This window comes from Pyrgilauda ruficollis, unplaced genomic scaffold (assembly GCF_017590135.1).
Source record: "Pyrgilauda ruficollis isolate IOZ18807 unplaced genomic scaffold, ASM1759013v1 scaffold56, whole genome shotgun sequence".
NCBI lineage: Eukaryota > Metazoa > Chordata > Aves > Passeriformes > Passeridae > Pyrgilauda > Pyrgilauda ruficollis.
Window position 1 is genome coordinate 372,590 of NW_024527266.1, and position 18,912 is coordinate 391,501.

Here is an 18,912-nt window from a genome sequence, read left to right on the forward strand (position 1 = left end):
TGTGGGTTTGTAACTGAGCCGGGGCTGATTTCACAGCACAGGCCCTGCTGGCGGGTCTTACGTCGTAGTGTCAGCAGCCTTACCGTGATTTTTAAACAAGGCTGTGTGTTAAATTTGATGGGAGAAGAAATATCATTTAAAAATCTATTGCCAACAAGTGGATTTATTGATGGTTTTCAGAGAAGTACCTCAAGGGAGCAGGCTGTGAGGCTTCTTAGGCACAAGTGTGATGGTGAATGAGGGAGATGCACACAGGGACATGCTTGTATTGGTGAAGGCAGCACTGCAGCATGTTCCTACTGTGAATACATGGGGAGGGGAATAGCCTGGAACTGCCACAACACTGCCTGAAAACCACAAGCACAGAAAGCAACAGTACCTGGAGTCCCGTGGCAGGGCCTGGAAATCAGCTCTGAAGGGTTCTCAGCACACCCTTTCTGAGGTTCTGCACAGGTGCTATTGCCCTTTTGTTTACGTGGCAGTGGAGGGAGTGTGTACAGAGGAACACGCACAAGTTTATACAACTGCCTGGGTTAAAAAGCATTTTTTTCCTGAAGGATGTATTTGGCCATGACCATTTCTTTGTTTATTGGTGTCTAGTGCTGAAATTAGGTCATACCAACTTTCGTCTTCTATAAACCAGATGGGCAGCTTTCCCAAGATGCTGGGTTGCTGCTTTCCCTTCAAGCTTGCTGCAGTGATGGGCTTTTGCTGGCTGGCAGACTACTGCCTGTGCTGTGCAGGTAGCCTGGTGGCTGGTGGTGGTGGGGGCCTTATGGAAAGGAATCTGGAGCCATTTCCATGTCTTTGAAGGTGTTTCTGGCTCTGGCAGTTTGCTGACAGCGAGGCCTCTTTCCCCTTGTGTCTTGTGCATCTCTTCACTCAGTGGGGTGTTGCAACTCCTGTCATAACTTGCAGGCTTGCCTTGCAGACTTCCATCTATCCCTTCTTTTTCTTGCTTTGACGACAGCGAGCTCTCTGAGCATAAACTCTTTTCTGCCCACTTTCATGCCCTTGAAAAACAATCTTACGAGGGAGGTCAGTTTATTGTAGCAATGCCTAGGGATTTAGGCAAACTCAAGAACCTATATTTCATACTTTGTCCAAGGAAACACATAAGAAGGTGTAAGTTTTGCCCTGAAGACCTGTAACAGTATATTCTGCTGAGTCTGGTGCATCCTCTAAAGTCATCAGGGGACATAAGTTATAGCTTCCAGGAAGAACAGTGGCTTCAAATAAATGTAATGCTGTAGGTAACTCATCTGACTGGTAGGAATGTATTGAAAAACAGGGAGGAACAGGAGTGGTTGCATTTGCACTGTGGGTTGACAAAGGTTTGAGCAGCTCAGCGGCTGCTGACTTGCTACATTGGACTTGTACCAGTGAGGAAAAGATCTCAGTAGTGCCTGGGACTCCACCAGTGTGAATGAGATTTTAGGACTGGGCTTCACAGAGCACCGTTTGATCCTCGATTGAACCAAAATTCACATGAATGATTTATTTTATGCCCAGTAAGGGTTCTTCCAAAACCAGTGGGAATACTCGAGGATATAAGCCTTTGCCAGACTAAGAATTGAAAACTGGTGTGATTTCCGTGTTTAATTTGATTTTTATTTTTTAGTGTATCGTGATGGGGAACAGAATATCTGAAGGACCTTTGTTTTGTACACAGAAGTGTTTCAGCCTCTGTAGTTTAAAAGAAAAAAAAAAAAAGCCAAAAAATGAAACTAGAAGGCAACAGCTAAGTTTAAAAGCAGGAAAGATTTTCTTGCTAAATATCCTCAGATCAGACATATTTTAATACAAATGTTCAAGATCATCTTCTGTTGAATGCTGACATTTTATTTAGATTTATCTGTTGTAAGTTTATATTTTACACAAAGACAAACAAAAGAGTTGTTTTTTTTTGCAGAGAGTTGGATTGAACGATGTCTCAATGAAAGTGAAAACAAACGTTATTCCAGTCACACCTCTCTGGGGAACGTTTCTAATGATGAAAGTAAGTAACTTGTTATTCATTTAAAGTGAGTGTGAACGTGTCCGAGTGCTCATTTCCTGCTATATAAGTTGCTACAGCTCGATTAAATTTTTAGTACTGTGTATTTTAAAGAGTTAACTCACTTGACATACTCAATAGTTTTACTAAGTTTTTTTTCTGGGATATTTGCATTTTTAAAAGGAAATAATACTGTTTATTGGATAAAGGAATCAGAAGAATTTGTGTGTCACTGGATGAAGGTTGAATGACCACTAAAATGTGCTGTTAGGATCAGCTTAGAAGAAAAATCACCTGTTTTGCTTTTCACTGGTGAACACCATGTGGTCAAAATACGAGGAAAAAATGTGCTGTTTTCCAATGCTACTATATCAAAACATAAATTAAAAAAATCTTTCCATTAAGAATTAAACAATTGTGAGATTAAAAAATCACTTACTGTAACATGATATTGTTTTCTTTTTAGTCAGAGAGAGAAAACATTTATCAATCTAGCTGATTTTAAATAAACTGGGTTTTTTTCTTTTCTAGTGACATTAATTTTAGATCTTGATTTTTAACAATAGCAGGTAATCAAAATTATTTCAAAGTAGTTTAAAACAACCAATTTGTTTGTTTTTAAAATTGCAAGACAATTTCTAGCCTACTGTTTAGTTTTTCCTGTTTATGCAATTTCTATTCTGCTTAATTTGCCTAAAGGAAAATACTCTTCATGTTACTTTTCATCTTTGGAATTCATATATTCACATTACAAGATATTAATGCAGATGGAATTCTTTAATCCAGTAACTAGTAATTTACATTTCATAAATATGTGTTTTAAAAGTGTATTTTAAATAACTTCATTGCTGCAGTTTCCTTTTACTTTTTTTTTTTTTTTTTTTCATTTTAAGAGAATTCTTTATTTTGACATTGTGGCAAAACAACATGCCTTGTAGCACAATATTGTAATGGATCATGAAATTTGCTGTATTGGGGCCTTACTCTCATTTGTGTAGGGATATTTTTGAGGGAATATTTCTGAAGGAGAAGGAAGATGTTAGTAGAAAAACGGTATTTATTCATGACTCCCAAGCTAAGAACCATGAACAAGCATCTTTAAAAATAGACAATGAAACTGGGAGAGGTTTGGGGTTTTCTGTTTTTAAAAATTAAGGAGTAGAAATTAATTTATCTTTGAAAAATTATAGTGGATTTTAGTGAAAATAAAAAAAAGAAGCTTGCAATTTTGAATCTTACGAGAACCTGTGAGATACACAAAGTTCATTTCACTCTGATGCTACTGAGAAAGTGATGGAAGGAATCTGTAATGAATGAGATGTGTCTTCAGACTCTTCATAGGGTCAGAATTCAGGATTGTTAAATGTGCTTTAAATATGAGCATGAGAAATTTCCACATAGCTGGGGCCAGTAAAATGAGGACCTGTGTGGTTAACAAGAGCAGGTGTTTCAGCAGGTGGCATTGAGAAGATGGCATGGTGGCTCATTCTGTTTTCTGGTTCTGGAAATAAGGGGCAAGGAATGATAATGAAAGGCAGTGAATTTAGAACTGATAAAACAAAATACATAAATGAATTTGTTCCTCTATTTGTGTGCAGAAGACATTGTCACAGCACATAATGGAAACCCAAATGAGAGGCAGAGTTGATTTTATCTAGCTTCCTTCTTAATAGCCAGTTCTTCCAGATGCTTCCTTTGCACTGATTACCAGCATTTCTGCAGTGCAGATAAGAGAATTAATCCACCTGAAAAGTCATCCTTGTTTTGAGGGGGAGGTGAGGAAAGGGAGAAGGTGAAGAGGAAGAAGTAGGAAAGCAAAATAAGCCACAGCAATAATCTGTGAAATCCAGAACAAACTAGAAGTTTCATTGCAGAAATCATTGTCCTATGTGCTCGTTTGTAGCCCTTGAGTTCTTTCTAACATTTTTCTAACACCATCCAAAAAACAACCAGAAATTTCCAAACCATCATGTCATTCTTTGTCCAGCTTCTGTCATACATTTACAAACAAAGCAGGAGGTAAAGTGTTTTGAGAAAACCCATGTTAACCCTATTTGAATTCTTCAGAATGGTGGTCAAATTGCTGTTGTCAGTGTAGGTCCAGTTTTCATCTGCAACCAAAAGAAAGGTGGTTTAGGCTTTCTCTTGACTAGTTTTTTTGTCTCTACATACATGAGGCAGCTGTTGGCTGGACTACCAAGGAAAATGTGGGTTTGGTTTTCAGTTGGGGTGGATTTTTTTTGGCCTTGGCTCCGCTGAAGATTGAGAACTTGTGCTGTGAACCAATAAAGTTCTTACTGGGCATAATGCTTGCTCTTGTGACTCTTTTTTTCCTGGATGATTTTAGAGTTCGTAGGGGTTTAGGACAGGAATAATAATTTTGGTGGTCTCCTTTTCTACAGCTGAAGTATGCTACAGAACCATACTTCAGGCCACAGGGGTCCTTTGCAATCTTCCATTCTTATCCAGATATCCCCAGGCCTCTTGAACCTGGGAAAGGAAGGGATGACTCATAGCCATGGTTTCACATGATCTCTGTGCTTCCTTGGGTGCTTCTTACCCTTTTGGAACATTTTATGACCTCTTCCAAACCACAGTCTTTACATTCTAGTATAAAAATTATCACTAAGTTTTATTTCACTTTCCAGCTTTTAAAACATTTTTCCTGCTGCCACTTCCATATTCCACATTAATCAAAAGATTCACAGGAAAAGGTAACGGTACAATCTTGTAGCCAATAATTGAAAAAAACCAATTCCATAACATTTTCTGTGTACTGTGCATTAAACCAGATTATGCAAATTGAAATAGAGGTCCAGAAGAACACAAAGGCTTACGAAAGTTTCAACTTCATGATTCCTTCCCCATGGAATTGATGTTTCTTGATGAGGTGGAAGGGTTGCTTGTCCAAATTTTCTTGCTTATTTGGAAATGTGAATGTGTAGACTTCCTAGGAGATAAAAGAAAATATTCAGACTACTTTTTGTGCTTCAAAAGTGGTATTCAAAATCCTTGCTCATACTAGCTGTAATGACTTACCCAGCGGCTTTGTTTTTTGTTTGAAGTAAACCTCTTATGCTTCTATTAATAAATTTAAAAAAAAAAAAAAGAAGTTTAAAAAAGAGCAGCTACTTGCTTTCACTGAAATTTTCCTTGGAGAAAATTCTTTCTTTTTCAGTTATACCTACTCAGTGAAAACTATGCTTCCATATTTCTCAGAGGATTTTAAAATCTCTCACTGTTCTAAAAGCATGGAATACATGCTAATAACCCTGAGTCTCATTTATGGCTACATGTAAATAGGAGACAAGATAGCTTAGCTATAATTTAATTTTGGCTAAGGCCAAATAATTTCTGAGAACAGTCAGAATCTGGTCTGCAGGAGGTACAGAGGAAGAGGATATTCCTCTGAAAATTGTGCAGCTACCTGAACTAAGGGAAGGATTATATCTATATAAAGCTAGTAACAGCATGTTAGTTTCTTTCTTGGTTTTGAGACACATGCAGGCAGCACTGGAAAGTACAGGGCTCTCCAATTACCTCCACAGTGGAAAGAAGAACTTAGCTCCATTTTAGTTATGATAAACAGACTAAGACAAACACATTACAATAAAAGGTGTGTCTTCGCTTCAGGTTCTTCCACTCCCTGTGTTTAAGGCAGCAGGCTCAAAGCTGCTGAGTACAGCTCCTGTTGTCTCCGTGCCTTGCGCCAAGAAGTAAGAAATCCCTTGAGCTGTACCTAGAATCAGACAGCAAAAGTTAGAGGATCCCACTGAGAGCTCTGGGAAAGCCACAAAGATACAAACACGCACAGGATACAAACAGGACTCTACTTGAGTGGCTTTGAAACAGAATTTTGGAAGTGAGATGGAGAAGTTAGTAAAAGAACTTCCATGGAGTTTGGGACAAAAGGTTCCTCTGATATCTCTGTGAGCTAACAAATACTATTTTTCTAGAACATCACTGATTCCTGGTTTTATTATGTTTAAAGGCCCCTTCTGTGCTGAGACTTTTACTTGCAGTTGTCTAATATATTATCTGCATTCAGTTTGGGATGAGTACCAAGTTTTCCACTTAATCAGGTACCTTGAAGACACCTTTGCTTGGGATCCTGGTAGTCCTCCTATTGGCAGTGGTGTGAGCACACTTCATGGGTTTCTCCCTGGGGTGCTTTGTGTGAAGCTCTGCAACTGTGAATTGAACAAGATTTTTCCTTGTGACTTCAAGACCTTTTGGATTTGTCACAGAAAAATTGTCATGTCTCTTCTTTGACAGTGCCTTGAAGCAGGACTTCTTTTTGGTCTTTTTATTTCCTTTTCCTACAATATATGTTGGATTTTAAAAGTATTGAATTTTAAAAGGTATGCCTTTATTTTAATCTACAGTGTTGTTTTGATGTGAATTGATAAAATGACAGGCCAAAAAGTAAGAAATGCTGTTTTCCCTTCCCTCTTTCATGCTAGACAAAGTGATCTGGTGTCAGACCTGAGTCAAGAGTTAAACATTCTCTGCTTGATATGGACACCATTAGGTGCCCTGCTGACAGCTAAAATATAAAGTATAAAGCTATTTATTATTTTCTGCTAGTCAATTATCTGATAAGATTATATTGTTAAACTAGACAAGGTAGAATGAGGAGCTTTTATATGTAATACTGAAAGTATGTATTTCTAGGTCCCATCTATTCCTGTACCATCTGCAACTCTTTCCATCTTTGTAATGGAAAAGTAAAAGTTTGTCTGGCAGCTGGTTCATTGACAGAAAACAAAGTTGCACCATTTTCTTGTACAGAGAATTGACTTTGGGGTGACAGGCACTAACTCTGTGAAAAATTTAGCTTTGTTGAAAATCCAGTTGTTCGATGGAAATCAACGCTTAAAGAAATTTTCTGAGTTACAGCTGAAGTCCATCTTTTCCTTCTTGGTTTTAAGGGACAGTTAGGGGAAGATGCTGAGGGGTCTTCAAGAAGGATCTCCAGGAGGCAAACATACGTGACGAAGGAGACATAAATTGCTGTTTATCACCTAATTGTTAGTTTGCATCGTTAAAAGAAATAGTTAGGGAGGATTTGAGTGGGAGGGGCTGAGTATGGCTAGCGTGAAGTGTGTCTGAGGGCAGGTTAGGTAAAGCACCTGCTCACAGCAGCTCACTGTTAATGCAAGTGAAAAACAGATGATGGGGGGCATGGAAAGGGTGCAGAGATATTGTGTAACTTACATATTGACTTGAAGTTTGATGTCTGCCGCGTATCCAGAGGGGAATTCAGCCCCGTTAGCGTAGGTTCAAGCCATCCCATGACAGGTCCTTGGGCGTGCGGGGCGGCAGCCACGGCCCCTCGGCATTCAGGCCCCATGCGCCCGCGTTAGCTGCACGCCGACCGCCTGGTTAGGAAAAACAAACGAAACCCACAATTTAGAAGTGATTTGAGATGTGTATGTTGGTCCTGTGTGCTGAATAAAAGCGGGCTCTGAAAGGCAGGGAGGGAGTGTGCGGCCCAATAATTAGGGGCCCATTGTCATGCAGATGCGGGGGGGGGCTGCGCTGTGGGTCCGCGGGGAGCTGCGGAATGGGATTTCCTGGCGCTCAGGGATAAAGGATGTTCGAGGGCACAGCTTCCCTGGGTAAGGCAAGAAATCCTGGGGTACGAGGGCTGCACGCAGAGCCTTCCAAGCCGGGGTGTTATTTGTGTTCGTGGGTTCCCCGCACAGCACAAAAGGCCTCCCACGAGGGTCCGATGTGCCGAGGAGATAGCGCTGCTCCCGTAAGATCCCGCATCCTAAAGGCTCGCTTAAATTACTTCCAAAAGTTAATTGCATGGAGAAATGCGACTTGCAGCGTGGTGTACAGCTTTACCCCATTATTTAGGTATCAAAGCCATCTATGCTGAATGCTTTCATCGGGGACAAAACTGTTAACATCTCAAAATGTGTTTGATACAACACTGTTTCCCAAAGAATAACTTTCTGGAGCTGCTGATTGTGCTCCACTAAGCTTTCATCCAGGAATGTTTTATATGTTTAACAAAACATTTAGTCGGAATTATTCTATACATATTTCTAAATTGTTTCAAAAGAACAAATGCCTGCTAGGAAGAATCCAATATTTGAAGTTTTGTTTCAATTACTTTTTTCCTTATTCATCTTTTACCCGAATTTTTGGAAAGTCAGCAAACCAGAGTTGCCTTGGAAACGTTAATGGGGGAAATTATCAGAGAAATCCCCTGAAAAGGAATAAAGTATATTAAAGAATATACAGTTCTTCTCATTAAGAATTAATCACTCTAAATTTATAAACACCTAATAATTACCTTATGTTAGGATCAAACAATGTGTGTACCCCGTTAGTTTAAATGCCTTATCTAATATAAAATTTGTGTAACGCAACAGTTCTCTTATAGTGAGTGAAAACTGTTTACATGTTCTCACATGCTGGTAGAGTCTAAGAGTTGCTTTTTTCCCATATAAATTTATCCTTTTCAATGTCAATATTCCTAGGTACCACTCTGCTCCTGCTGTCTGTGATATTTGCACAGTTTACTGCCTTAAACAGTATCTACAGATGGTAGTTTAGGGAACATCATTATTTATATTTCTGAATTTTAGCCAGAATTTTGAGAAAGCTTTGGCACTTGAGCACATTTTAATTGTTTTAAAATTTATTTTAATTAGTTTAAGAAAAAATTCTTACCATTCAAAAATTATTTCTTTTTAAAAAACAGTTCATTAATTCCTGAGAAATTCCTGATGAAATCACACAGCTTTTTTTGTTTGTTTCTTAACAGATGAGGAAAAAGAAAATAATAGAGCATCAAAACCGCATTCAACTCCAGCTACACTGCAGTGGTAAGATGCCTTTTAAAAAGATCAAGAAAATCTCTTAGTGTTTTTTCTAATGCGTTTTCCAGATGAAGGAATAGAGCTCTTGGCCATCTTAGAGTTGTAAAGATCCTTTCACTGTGTTTCATGTGCCTGTTTGTAACCTGTTCAGCATTTCTCAACAAATGTCTTACAGGATTTGTTTGAGCAGAGGAAACTTCTGATACAGTTTAGAAAATCGACTAAATGTATTTATTTGCCTTTTCAGCTGATCTTCTGTGGTTTGTCATCGTTGTTACATTTATTGCAAAAAAGAAAACTAGTACTGAGATTTTTTTTCAAGACTCGCATTTGTTTCAGTGTCTGATGAAGCCCACCCATACCAACTGTTTTCCTGACATGAGATCTCTGTAATTTAATGTAGAAGACAACAAAAGGAAAGAGTTTGAGGTTTGATTAATTTGTCACCATCCCGTTACAAAGTTAGTGAGGAGAAAAAAAGGAAGCATAATTAGGAAGAGAGAGGATAGTTTGAGAGTTAGTCTACATTGCTATAAAAAATAAATAAGTGCTGTTCCCTGTAATTTGCAGCAGTATTTTAGTCTGCATGTTCTGTAATGTGTACCTCTAATTCTGACATCCCTTGCTATAGGTCATCTCTTAGACTCTTGTTGACTTTTGCCTCAATTTAGATATCTAATTCTTGTTTAGATTACTTAATATTGTAAGTCATCAAGTATTTTCTGAGAGGTTCCATATATCTGGCAGAACAGAGCTCTCTTACAGAGAAGCCTCTGAGCACGCTTATCTGAAATCCCATAGTCTTTAGCTTGTTTTAAACCTTTTTAAAGAAAGGCCTTTATCCATAAATACCTGAAGTACTTCTTGTACTTTCTGGATTAATAGATAAGATTATTGGTTAAAAATGTGAGTTTTTTAAAGCAAAATGTTAGCAAACTTCTTTCTCTGCTTCTGTCAGTCTCTTGGGAGATTTCACTGAAAAAACAGAAAAGAATAATTTATTCAGTGTATTTTACTCCATTTTTTCTGCCTGTGAAATTACATGACTCTGTGAAACATGCAAAAATGATTTAGATTATGTCTTCTATATTTGCTTGTTAAAGTCGATTGGTGAGGTTTTTAGACTAAAAATCCTCGGGATTTGTGGGTTGATTTTGAATAGGTTGCTACCAGTATTCAGAAACTTACAGATACTTTCAATGCAAATAATGAGATTGGCAAATATAAATAAAGGCATTTAGTTCTGAGCTATTGTTTCTTTGTAGCTGTTTGTATCACAAAAGTGCTGTTTTTCAGAAGTTCAAGAAAAGTGAAGGACTTTTCTTTAACAGACACTCAAAAAGGGAGCAACTATAGACAGAGAGAAAATTATTAAAATAATAATGAAACGTCATAGTGGTAATTTATTATTATTCACTCTCACAGCTTCAACACAGTTCAAACAGGATAATAAAGAACTATCTAGCTAAAATAAAATAGTAAGCAGGTCTTACCAGTCCCAGATGCAGAGCAGTGTTTATTTTGCAGTGAAGTCAGTTAAGAGCCTTTTCCACAGGAGCAAATAATGTCATAGCCAAGAAGTCAGCATTAATTAGAACATCCAGTGATACTGTTCCCAACAGAAAACATGCAAATACTGTAAACAGTCTTTTGCCAAATACTTTCAAGCTTCGTCAGTCATAAAGGTTAGTAAATCCCTAAACTCCTGGGATATTGAGCCCTGCTGGAATGTAGTGTGCACACTAATGCTCATTCAGCTGTGTTTGCAGTAGAATCCTAGAATTCTGGTTCTGAAAAGGCTGCTTGCAACTTTGTCCCTTCTCTCTTGGTAGTGTACTGGCTTACTACCTGTCTGTTATATTATGTTTCTTACATGTTGAAGTAGGTCAAATATTCTCCCCTTTGAGTCTTCTGGAGCATCTGCAATTTCCTCCATTCATCTTCCACCCAAAATTCCATGAGCTAACAGAAAGCAAAGAAGTTTCATGTTTAAAATCTTCAACTGCTGTCAAACTGAATTATACAATTGGCTGAATTTATTAACGGGCATGTAGGTAAAAAGTTTCCCAGCTTATGAGCCATACCTACAGAACAGTTTTCTGGTAGCTTCCATATGCTTTTCAATGTATGTACTGCAGCTTTGAATTAGTATTTCCTGGAGAAATTGATATGCTAAATAAAATAAGAAACTCAAAAGTTAGGGTCAAACTGCTGAAGTAGCAAGCTTATTTTGGGTGAAGATGTGCAGTTTCCACTGTTCTGGGAAGTCAGACACAGCACTGGGTTATTTGTACTGCAGTAGCACCCAGCACCCAGTTTACCCAGGTTGGTAAACTGTTGTGATCAGCACTGTAGAATTGCTGCACAGAGCACTTCCTGGAGGTGCAGCTTTACATGCTGGACAGTTTTGGTTGCTCAGGTGTGGTGGTTAAACCTCAGCCAACAAGTAAGTACCACACAGCTGCTCACTCACTCCTTCCCCTTCCCTGCTCTCACTGGGATGGGGGGGAGAAAAGGTAAAGGTAAAACCCATAGGCTGAGGTAAGGCCAGATGAATAATTAAAGTAAAATAATATAATAATAATAGCAGTAGTGTTAATGAAAAGGAAAAAGCGTAATAAAATCCAAGAAAAAACGCAATGCAGTTGTTCATCACCCACTGACCAAGGCCCAGTTCATCCTTGAGCAGTGATCAGCACCTCACAGCCAACTCCCCCCAGATTATTTACTGGGTGTGATGTTCTGTGGTGTGGAACATTCCTTTGGCCTGTTCAGGTCAGCTCGTCTGGTTGTGGGCACCCCCAGCTTCTTGCGCTGCTCTCCTCCGTCACAATGTGGGAGAATGGAGAGTCCTTGACTTGGGGTAAGGACAACTTAACAACACCTGAAAGTGTTATCAACATTATTCTCATCCTAAACCCAAATCACAGTGTAGGACCAGCCATTTGGAGAAAAATTACCCTTTCCCAGCTAAAAGCAGAACATCAGGCCTCACACCAAGTATTTGCACAACTCAGGGAAGACTAAAAAATATATCTGTGCGTTCATGGGCAAGCATGTGTCCTGTCTTCTAACAACAATCTGTGGGCTGGATTCAAGAGGTGGAATTGGTGCGGTAAATTACTGTTTTCAGGATACAGTGCCAAACTGCCCTTTTCTGGTAAATGGAAACCTCACAATGGTCTGCAGCATCTGGTGTCTGCCAAGTAAAAACTGGTCATGTTTTTACTGTTAGATGCTACTACCATTTAGAGCTAGTGAAGGCAATGGAGTGTCAAAACCCAGAAACAGAAAACATCAGGTGGAAAAAAAAGAAGAGGAAGAAAGCAGTAGGAAAAGCATAGCAAATGCATAAGGGAAATAAGTACATTTTGTCACTGGTTCATATTGCCATCAGCTTTATTAGTTATTCCTTGTCTGGAATCTTGCTGTAAAGAGCAAATTGTATCAGTCCCATAGGGAGATATCCTTAATGTTTGTACCTCTCCAAAGGTGAAAAATGCTGAACATTTTAAATGCGGAGGATGAAGAGTAGCTGAAGAAGCCAAGAATTGTGTCTGGATGGCTGTCAGCCTGGCTAAATAGCCTTTTCCTGGAAACAGGAATGATGCTTTTGTTTTGTTGATGACACAAAATGAAGCGAAAGGCCTGGTAAATGTAGCATTACTGCCAAATACATCATAATTGAGGAAACTGCCAAATACATCATAATTTGGGAAACTACACAAGCTTGAATTTAACTGTTAAGGCATGAATATAGCAATACCTGGTATTCTGTGCTTATTCCATGTTCCTGTGCTCATTATCATCTGTAAAGCTGTAGCTTGGCTTTAAAATGTTTATGTTTATTTCAGTGGTGAACTGGTTGACCAAAGTGAAGGTAAAGTCAACAAAACTATTCTATTTTCTGCAATGTTTATAAAAATAATTTTAAAAGAGCAAGGTGAAGCACAGTGAGGAATGGATTCTCCCCAGATTCGTACTTCCTTATGTGTTGTTATACTCCATAAAAAATAATCTGTTCTAGAATCTATGTGATTAACAGTGATTAACATCACAGTTGTTCTGTAGTCTTGAGATATAAAAATAAACCTGTTACAGCACTACAGGTGTGACTCTGATGTAGAATAATCTCATTTAATCTAGAACTATGTAAGTGTATATGGAGGGAAGCAGTAATAGGGACAGATAAAATTGTCATTCCTGTGGAATGACAATTTTATTCCTATACTGTAGTGGTACAAAAGGTCTCCTTGTGAGCTACTGGATTTCACATGGCTTTATTACAACACTATATAAAATGTTATATATATATAAAAGTATATTTTATAACTGGTAATGATTTGTTAGGTGGAAGATTGCATTCATTCTTTTTCTACAATACTGTAGAATGAAGCTGGATTCAAAATATGATAAAGTTGTTAAATAAAAGACAGGAAAATAAAAGAAGTGGAGCATGATGGGTTTTTGATCATTAAAAAAAAAGTGCAGGTATAATGGGGCATTGTTCAGTGTCAGACTAATGACTCTCTGTGAAAGAGAGGAGAAAAAGAGAAAAATTCATCAGATATTAAGAGAAATAATTAACTGCTTTTCTTTCTGTCTTGTCTTGGTCACGGAAGCTGACATTCCAATTAGCAGCTATAGTATACAAACGAACTCTCCAGGTTTTGAAAGGAGGTTTTGTTAGAGCACTATGAAATTGAGGAAAGATGCCATGATGATATTTCTGTAGAAACCAGGGAAGAATAGATGTTGCCCATACAAACTGATTCCATTCATCTAGCCGGATATCTTATTAAAATAGTTTGGAGTCACAAATGATCACGATAACTGAAATGGAAGGTAGGTAGGCCCTGAAAAAGGCAATGAAGAAAAGAAACAAGATATTGGGAAGGTGTTCTGCAGCTAACAAATGGCAGGGGGTTATTTGATGTAAAACTGGAGTTTTTTGAGAATACATATTTATTTTTTAATACAATTAAGAGGAAGTTACACCTAACTTCTTCCCTTACCCAGAAAGGCAGACAAGCACACATGTGACTGTAGATGGCTATGACTGACACCATCAATTACAAGATTAATTATGGTTTAATGTTAAGTGTGTATGTAAATATCTCTTGAAGATTTTTGGGTCAGGAATCATAAAAATGGCATTTCAAAGGAATGTTTCTTCTAATCTATAGATTTGTAATGAGACCACTTTTGAGCTTTAAAGATGAAGCATATGCCTGCTCATATATTTGACATATAATTAAAAATGTTATAGTTACATTTTCATGTATGAAAAAATAAGGATAGTTTCTAAAAGGTAGAAAAGAATGTTAATTCACTGGGGTTTTTTCATCATTGTATCCAGATTGTGGTTTCTTTTTGTTTTTTTACTTTGCCCATAAACGATACCAAGAAAATATTACACAATAAGATTTTGTGGACACTCTTGAGTAGTAACAAATTATTTGCTTTAGCTATACCTGCTTCCTCAAGGTAAGGAAATTTGCAGCTGGACAGGAATGAAAAGAGTGTCGTGAACCATAGGTGATGTAGTCTGTAAAGAAGGAGAGAATGCTTCCCCTCAGTGAGTATTTATTGTTTCGTAGTTGTACATATATTTATTTACTGCAGGATGCTTTTAGGGTATAATAGATTGCTGGGAACTCACAGCCTATGGTTTTGATAACAAGTGTGAACCAAGTAAAGCAAGTAAGTATTATGGGAATGAATTGGAAGGAGCACTTAGGAACAAAGCAGACAAAATTTAGTAGACAAGAGGAAGTCAGAATGTTTGGTCTTAAATGTTGAAGCTTTGTATACTGTTTACCATACAGGACATCCAACATACTTGCAGTTCTCTCTGTTTGATATTTGCTTTTTAAGGCTGGAGGAGAACTATGAGATTGCAGAAGGTGTTTGCATTCCTCGAAGTGCTCTCTACATGCATTACTTGGACTTCTGTGAGAAAAATGACACACAACCTGTTAATGCTGCCAGCTTTGGGAAGGTAAGTCTAAACTGCTGTATGACACCTTAAAATCTCACCAGGTTCAGGTGAATTTGTACTACTGAAAAGAACTAAATCTTTTACTGTTAGAGACAGAGGTGTATGAATGAAATCTCTTTGTGTATTCAAGTTATTGGACAAAGGCTAAGATTCTAAGTATTTTGATGGTTGGAATAACTTCTAACCATGGCTAGGCTCCAGAGTACGTCAGTCCCCAGCCTAGCTGATGGTGATATGGTACAAAAAATTGGCAGTTAAAATTGAATTGGAATTTGAATAAAGCCAGTGTAAATGCATGTGCATTATGACCTGCACTGCTTAAACAAATGTATAATTTTTTAAAAACAGAAGGATAAAATTGAATTCTGGTTTATGTCTATGCTGTTCTTGTAAGCATAATATGGACATCCTTGAATTAATGGTATCAAATGATGTAGCAAATTCACATGGTGGAGTACAATGCCTCCAGATGTGAAAGTCCAGAAAACATCTAGCTGCTTTTTGTGTGCACTGCAGGTACAGGCTGCCAAGCTATCCAAGTTATCCTCTCACTGTGATTCCTTGTGCTTCCCTTTCCAATCTTGCTCTAGTAAGAGCCACTCTGGTTAACTCTAGATTCACAGTGGAGATGCATTCCTAGCACAGACATAGCTGTGTGTCATCTGGGTGTGAGCAGTGAAGCTCTACACTGGTAGCAGATGTTAATAGCTGGCTAGAAGGTTACATAAAGTTTGTATTTTGCATTTGCTGGTCAGGTGATATTTCCCTCTCAGTGAATAACAGGATAATATTTAAAACTGAAATTCTACCATAGAATGTGTCACAGGCCTTTAAAACCTGTAGACTGTGAAAAAAACAAAGTGTAGAGTTTGCCGCTGTTTTTGAAATGCTTGCAAGCATGAATCTGTAGCCCATTGTCCCGCAAGCTGTTCTCTTTTAGTGTTTGCAACATTTGTTCTATAGAATTTCTGGGTATTCAAAGAAAGAAAAATGTTTCTAGGGTAAGTGCCTGTGTAAAGAGTAGGTGAAGGATGTATTTAATGAGGTGACATTTTGTATAGTGTATCTTTAGGTCAGGCAGTTTGGAAGGGAAAATAAAGTGTACAGTGTTGTAACATTACCATGTTTGTTGTGTCTTGGAGACCTGCATAACTCAGTAGATTCTGTGTCAGGTTTCTGTTTAAATACACTGCAGAACTGTGAATTAAGTTGTTCATTGTACACATTATTGCTACCAAGTGATAAGTATAGTGGCAACATGTAATTTAGGAACAGTGAAAATAATAAACAGATTTCATGCAGGCTCACACATTTGGAACATGGCTCAAGTTTACACAATGCTACTTTTGCTGCTGCTAAAAACTTCTGTAAATTGTAAGGTGTAAACATTCCAGAATTGTTCCATGAGAACATAAATTTATCAGGATTTTCACCATTTATCAATATGTGGCAGTTCTGTTACCCTGTTTAATACTTTATTCCCCTTCTCTCCTGCCTCTGATACATAGACCTGTTCGTTGGTAGGAGTCTCTTGACCTAGCAGGACAGGTACTATGGTTTCCATCCAAAAATCACAGCATTCCAATGTGTTTTTCATATGTGCTGTGGTCCAAGTGTTTTCCTCTCGGTTGCAAAAGAGTTCTGTAGCAGGGTTGCATGAAACTTGTTACCTTTTTTGTGGAGAGGAAGGAAGCCCTGCACAATCATCATGGTACTGTCTCACACTAGTACTTTGGGTGGCCATAACTTCTGCATCTGGGAATTGGCAGTTCTGCACTGGTATGTCCAGGAACTTCAGACAACAGGGGGAAAATATTGAAGTGAAACCAGCTTCTCCATCTGCAGAACCTGAGCAGAGCCCACTGATTCTTTCCAGCCTGTTACTGCTAACAAAATGTACTGCATAGGTATAAAGATCTGCAAGGCACTTCTGCATTCTCTCAATAGCTTGCAGTCAGCTTCTCCTTTGGAGCATGTACATGTGTGAAGTTTTAGCCAACATTGTTTATCATGTGACTTAAATACCATATTGGCAAGGTGAGTTGCATAAATGCCTTGGAGGCAGTTGAAGCAGTGCAGTGAAATAGATGCTGTTAAAGGCATTCTGCACTTAGCTGCTGCAACAGGGACCCTGGACATGTTTATCCTCATTGGGAAACATCAGGAGCCCTGCAGCTGTCATTTCCTCCAGAGAAAGAAGCTAGTTGTTCTGTGAAATTGTAGACAGTTCGCCTTTCAGTAGACCACATTGAATTTATAATTCATCTCCGAACTTTAGCTCTGCGGGCAATGTTAAATATTAGGGCTTTTTCTTTAACAAACTGGCATTTTTTAGAAAGAGACGTGGAGTTCAGCACATTAAAACAAACTGTACTAAGTAACAGTGTTTTCTGTTAAACCTCTAGGACATGGGCTGGACCTCAGACACTTGATAATATTGAACTAATGAAATCAAAATTGGTCTGGGGAGTAGAGAGATTAACAGAGAGACAGTAATACAGACTGTTTTCTGAGGAAACCAAGCTAATAGCAATTAAAGGAACAAGAAAAACAAAGAACAGAAATACTGTGTAAATAAATACCTTTTAAAGAGCAACCTGTACTCCTAAGCCACATAAAGAATATATGAAATCAAGAATACTCTAATATGGCTATTAATGGGATATTAATATCATCTTTCTCATATGACAAAGGGAGCTGTAACTTTGTTAGTCAAGATTTTAGTGTTTTACTCACTCATTTAACATGCAAAAATTACAGGCAGTTTTATCTATACCAGCATTTGCCAATCTGCTATGCTACCTCGTCTGTCATTCCAGTACTTTTTATTGTGTGCTAAAGACGGGACCCAGTATTCTCTTATATACCTTGACTAGATAGTAATTAGGGAGGGCCCTGTGATTTGGTAGTTACAGCTCAGCATCACGTGCAGAGTCCAGTATTAAACTCCTGCTCTCACTGTAGACAGCCAAGCATATTACATTTCGATTTTGTGCAAAAGTGAGGCAGAAAAAGTAAAGATGTTCCATGGAACCAGTGAGAAGACAGGGTGGTACAGCGAGGCAGGGCAGATGTGTCACTGAGTTATTAACAATTAAATGTTGCATATGAGAGAGAGCAAGCTCTCTCACAGTGAACGTGTTCAGACTGTGAATTAGTCTGCAGGCAGGAGGAATGAAAGCCCTGTTGCTGAGGTCACTTAAAAAGGATGGCAGCCTTGTGCCCCTCAGTCCTGTGCTGCCAATGCCTTGGGCTCTGCTCCGGGACCTTGGGGCTCTGGAGAGCAATTTAAGGTGTTTCCAGCTGAAAGTTCTGCCCCTGCCTGCTACAGGGAAAGTTGTGTAAGTGTATGTTTGTTTTGGGTTTTATCTGAGCAACATGTTAATATAAAATGCTGGTGATTAGTAACACACTATGCCAAGAATTATGGTGGATGATGACTCTGACTTCTCATTCTTACTGGGTTTAATTGCAAAAATGAAATAATTCTTAATAAGGGCCTTCACTGAATCAAAAAAGAGCAGGAATGTTTTGAGCATTTCCAAAGCCCTCAGCAGCTGTTGTGTAGGGGTGGGTGCCATAAGGCTTCTCCTGGCTCTACCATTCCTCCCAGCTGTTAGCTGCATTGGCAATTCTTTGAGCTTCTCTTTCACTTTTATTTCCAACACTGACTTTTGTTCTTGTTTCTTTTGTGACCCTGTATGTATACTGTTTTTTAGTCAGGACCCTCGAAGATGTAACCTTCTTCATCCATCTGCAGCGATCTGTCCCGTCCTGCGTGTCCTCAGTTCATTGCTTTAAATTTACTGGGCAGTGCTAATTCCCCTGCCCTGCCCTGCCACATTTCTCCCCCAGAACACTGAGAGACTTGTGGTGAAATCGCTTTGCGTCCTCGTGAAGCTGAGTTCTTTCCAACTCCCATGTGCCCCCTGGAGGATAAATACTTTCCTCTTCTGGTTTCTTTTTTTTTTTTTTTTTTTTTTTTTCCTTTTCTTTTAGGGCTTTCCTGCCATTTCTTTTGACAAGCAATAACAAACTAATATTTGAAGAGGAAAACGAAGGTTGATGGCACTTCTCAG

At 38.5% G+C, this 18,912-nt stretch overlaps 1 protein-coding gene across 1 annotated transcript in view; it reads left to right on the forward strand.

Moving 5' to 3' along the window:
• RFX4 (regulatory factor X4) overlaps window positions 1-18,912 on the forward strand; it is an 87,206-nt gene that overhangs the window by 17,332 nt on the left and 50,962 nt on the right. The window contains exons 2-4 of the mRNA XM_041481578.1: window positions 1,913-1,999; window positions 8,778-8,838; window positions 14,710-14,833. Of these exons, the coding sequence (XP_041337512.1) occupies window positions 1,913-1,999; window positions 8,778-8,838; window positions 14,710-14,833 (272 nt within the window). The remainder of the gene's footprint in view (window positions 1-1,912; window positions 2,000-8,777; window positions 8,839-14,709; window positions 14,834-18,912) is intronic.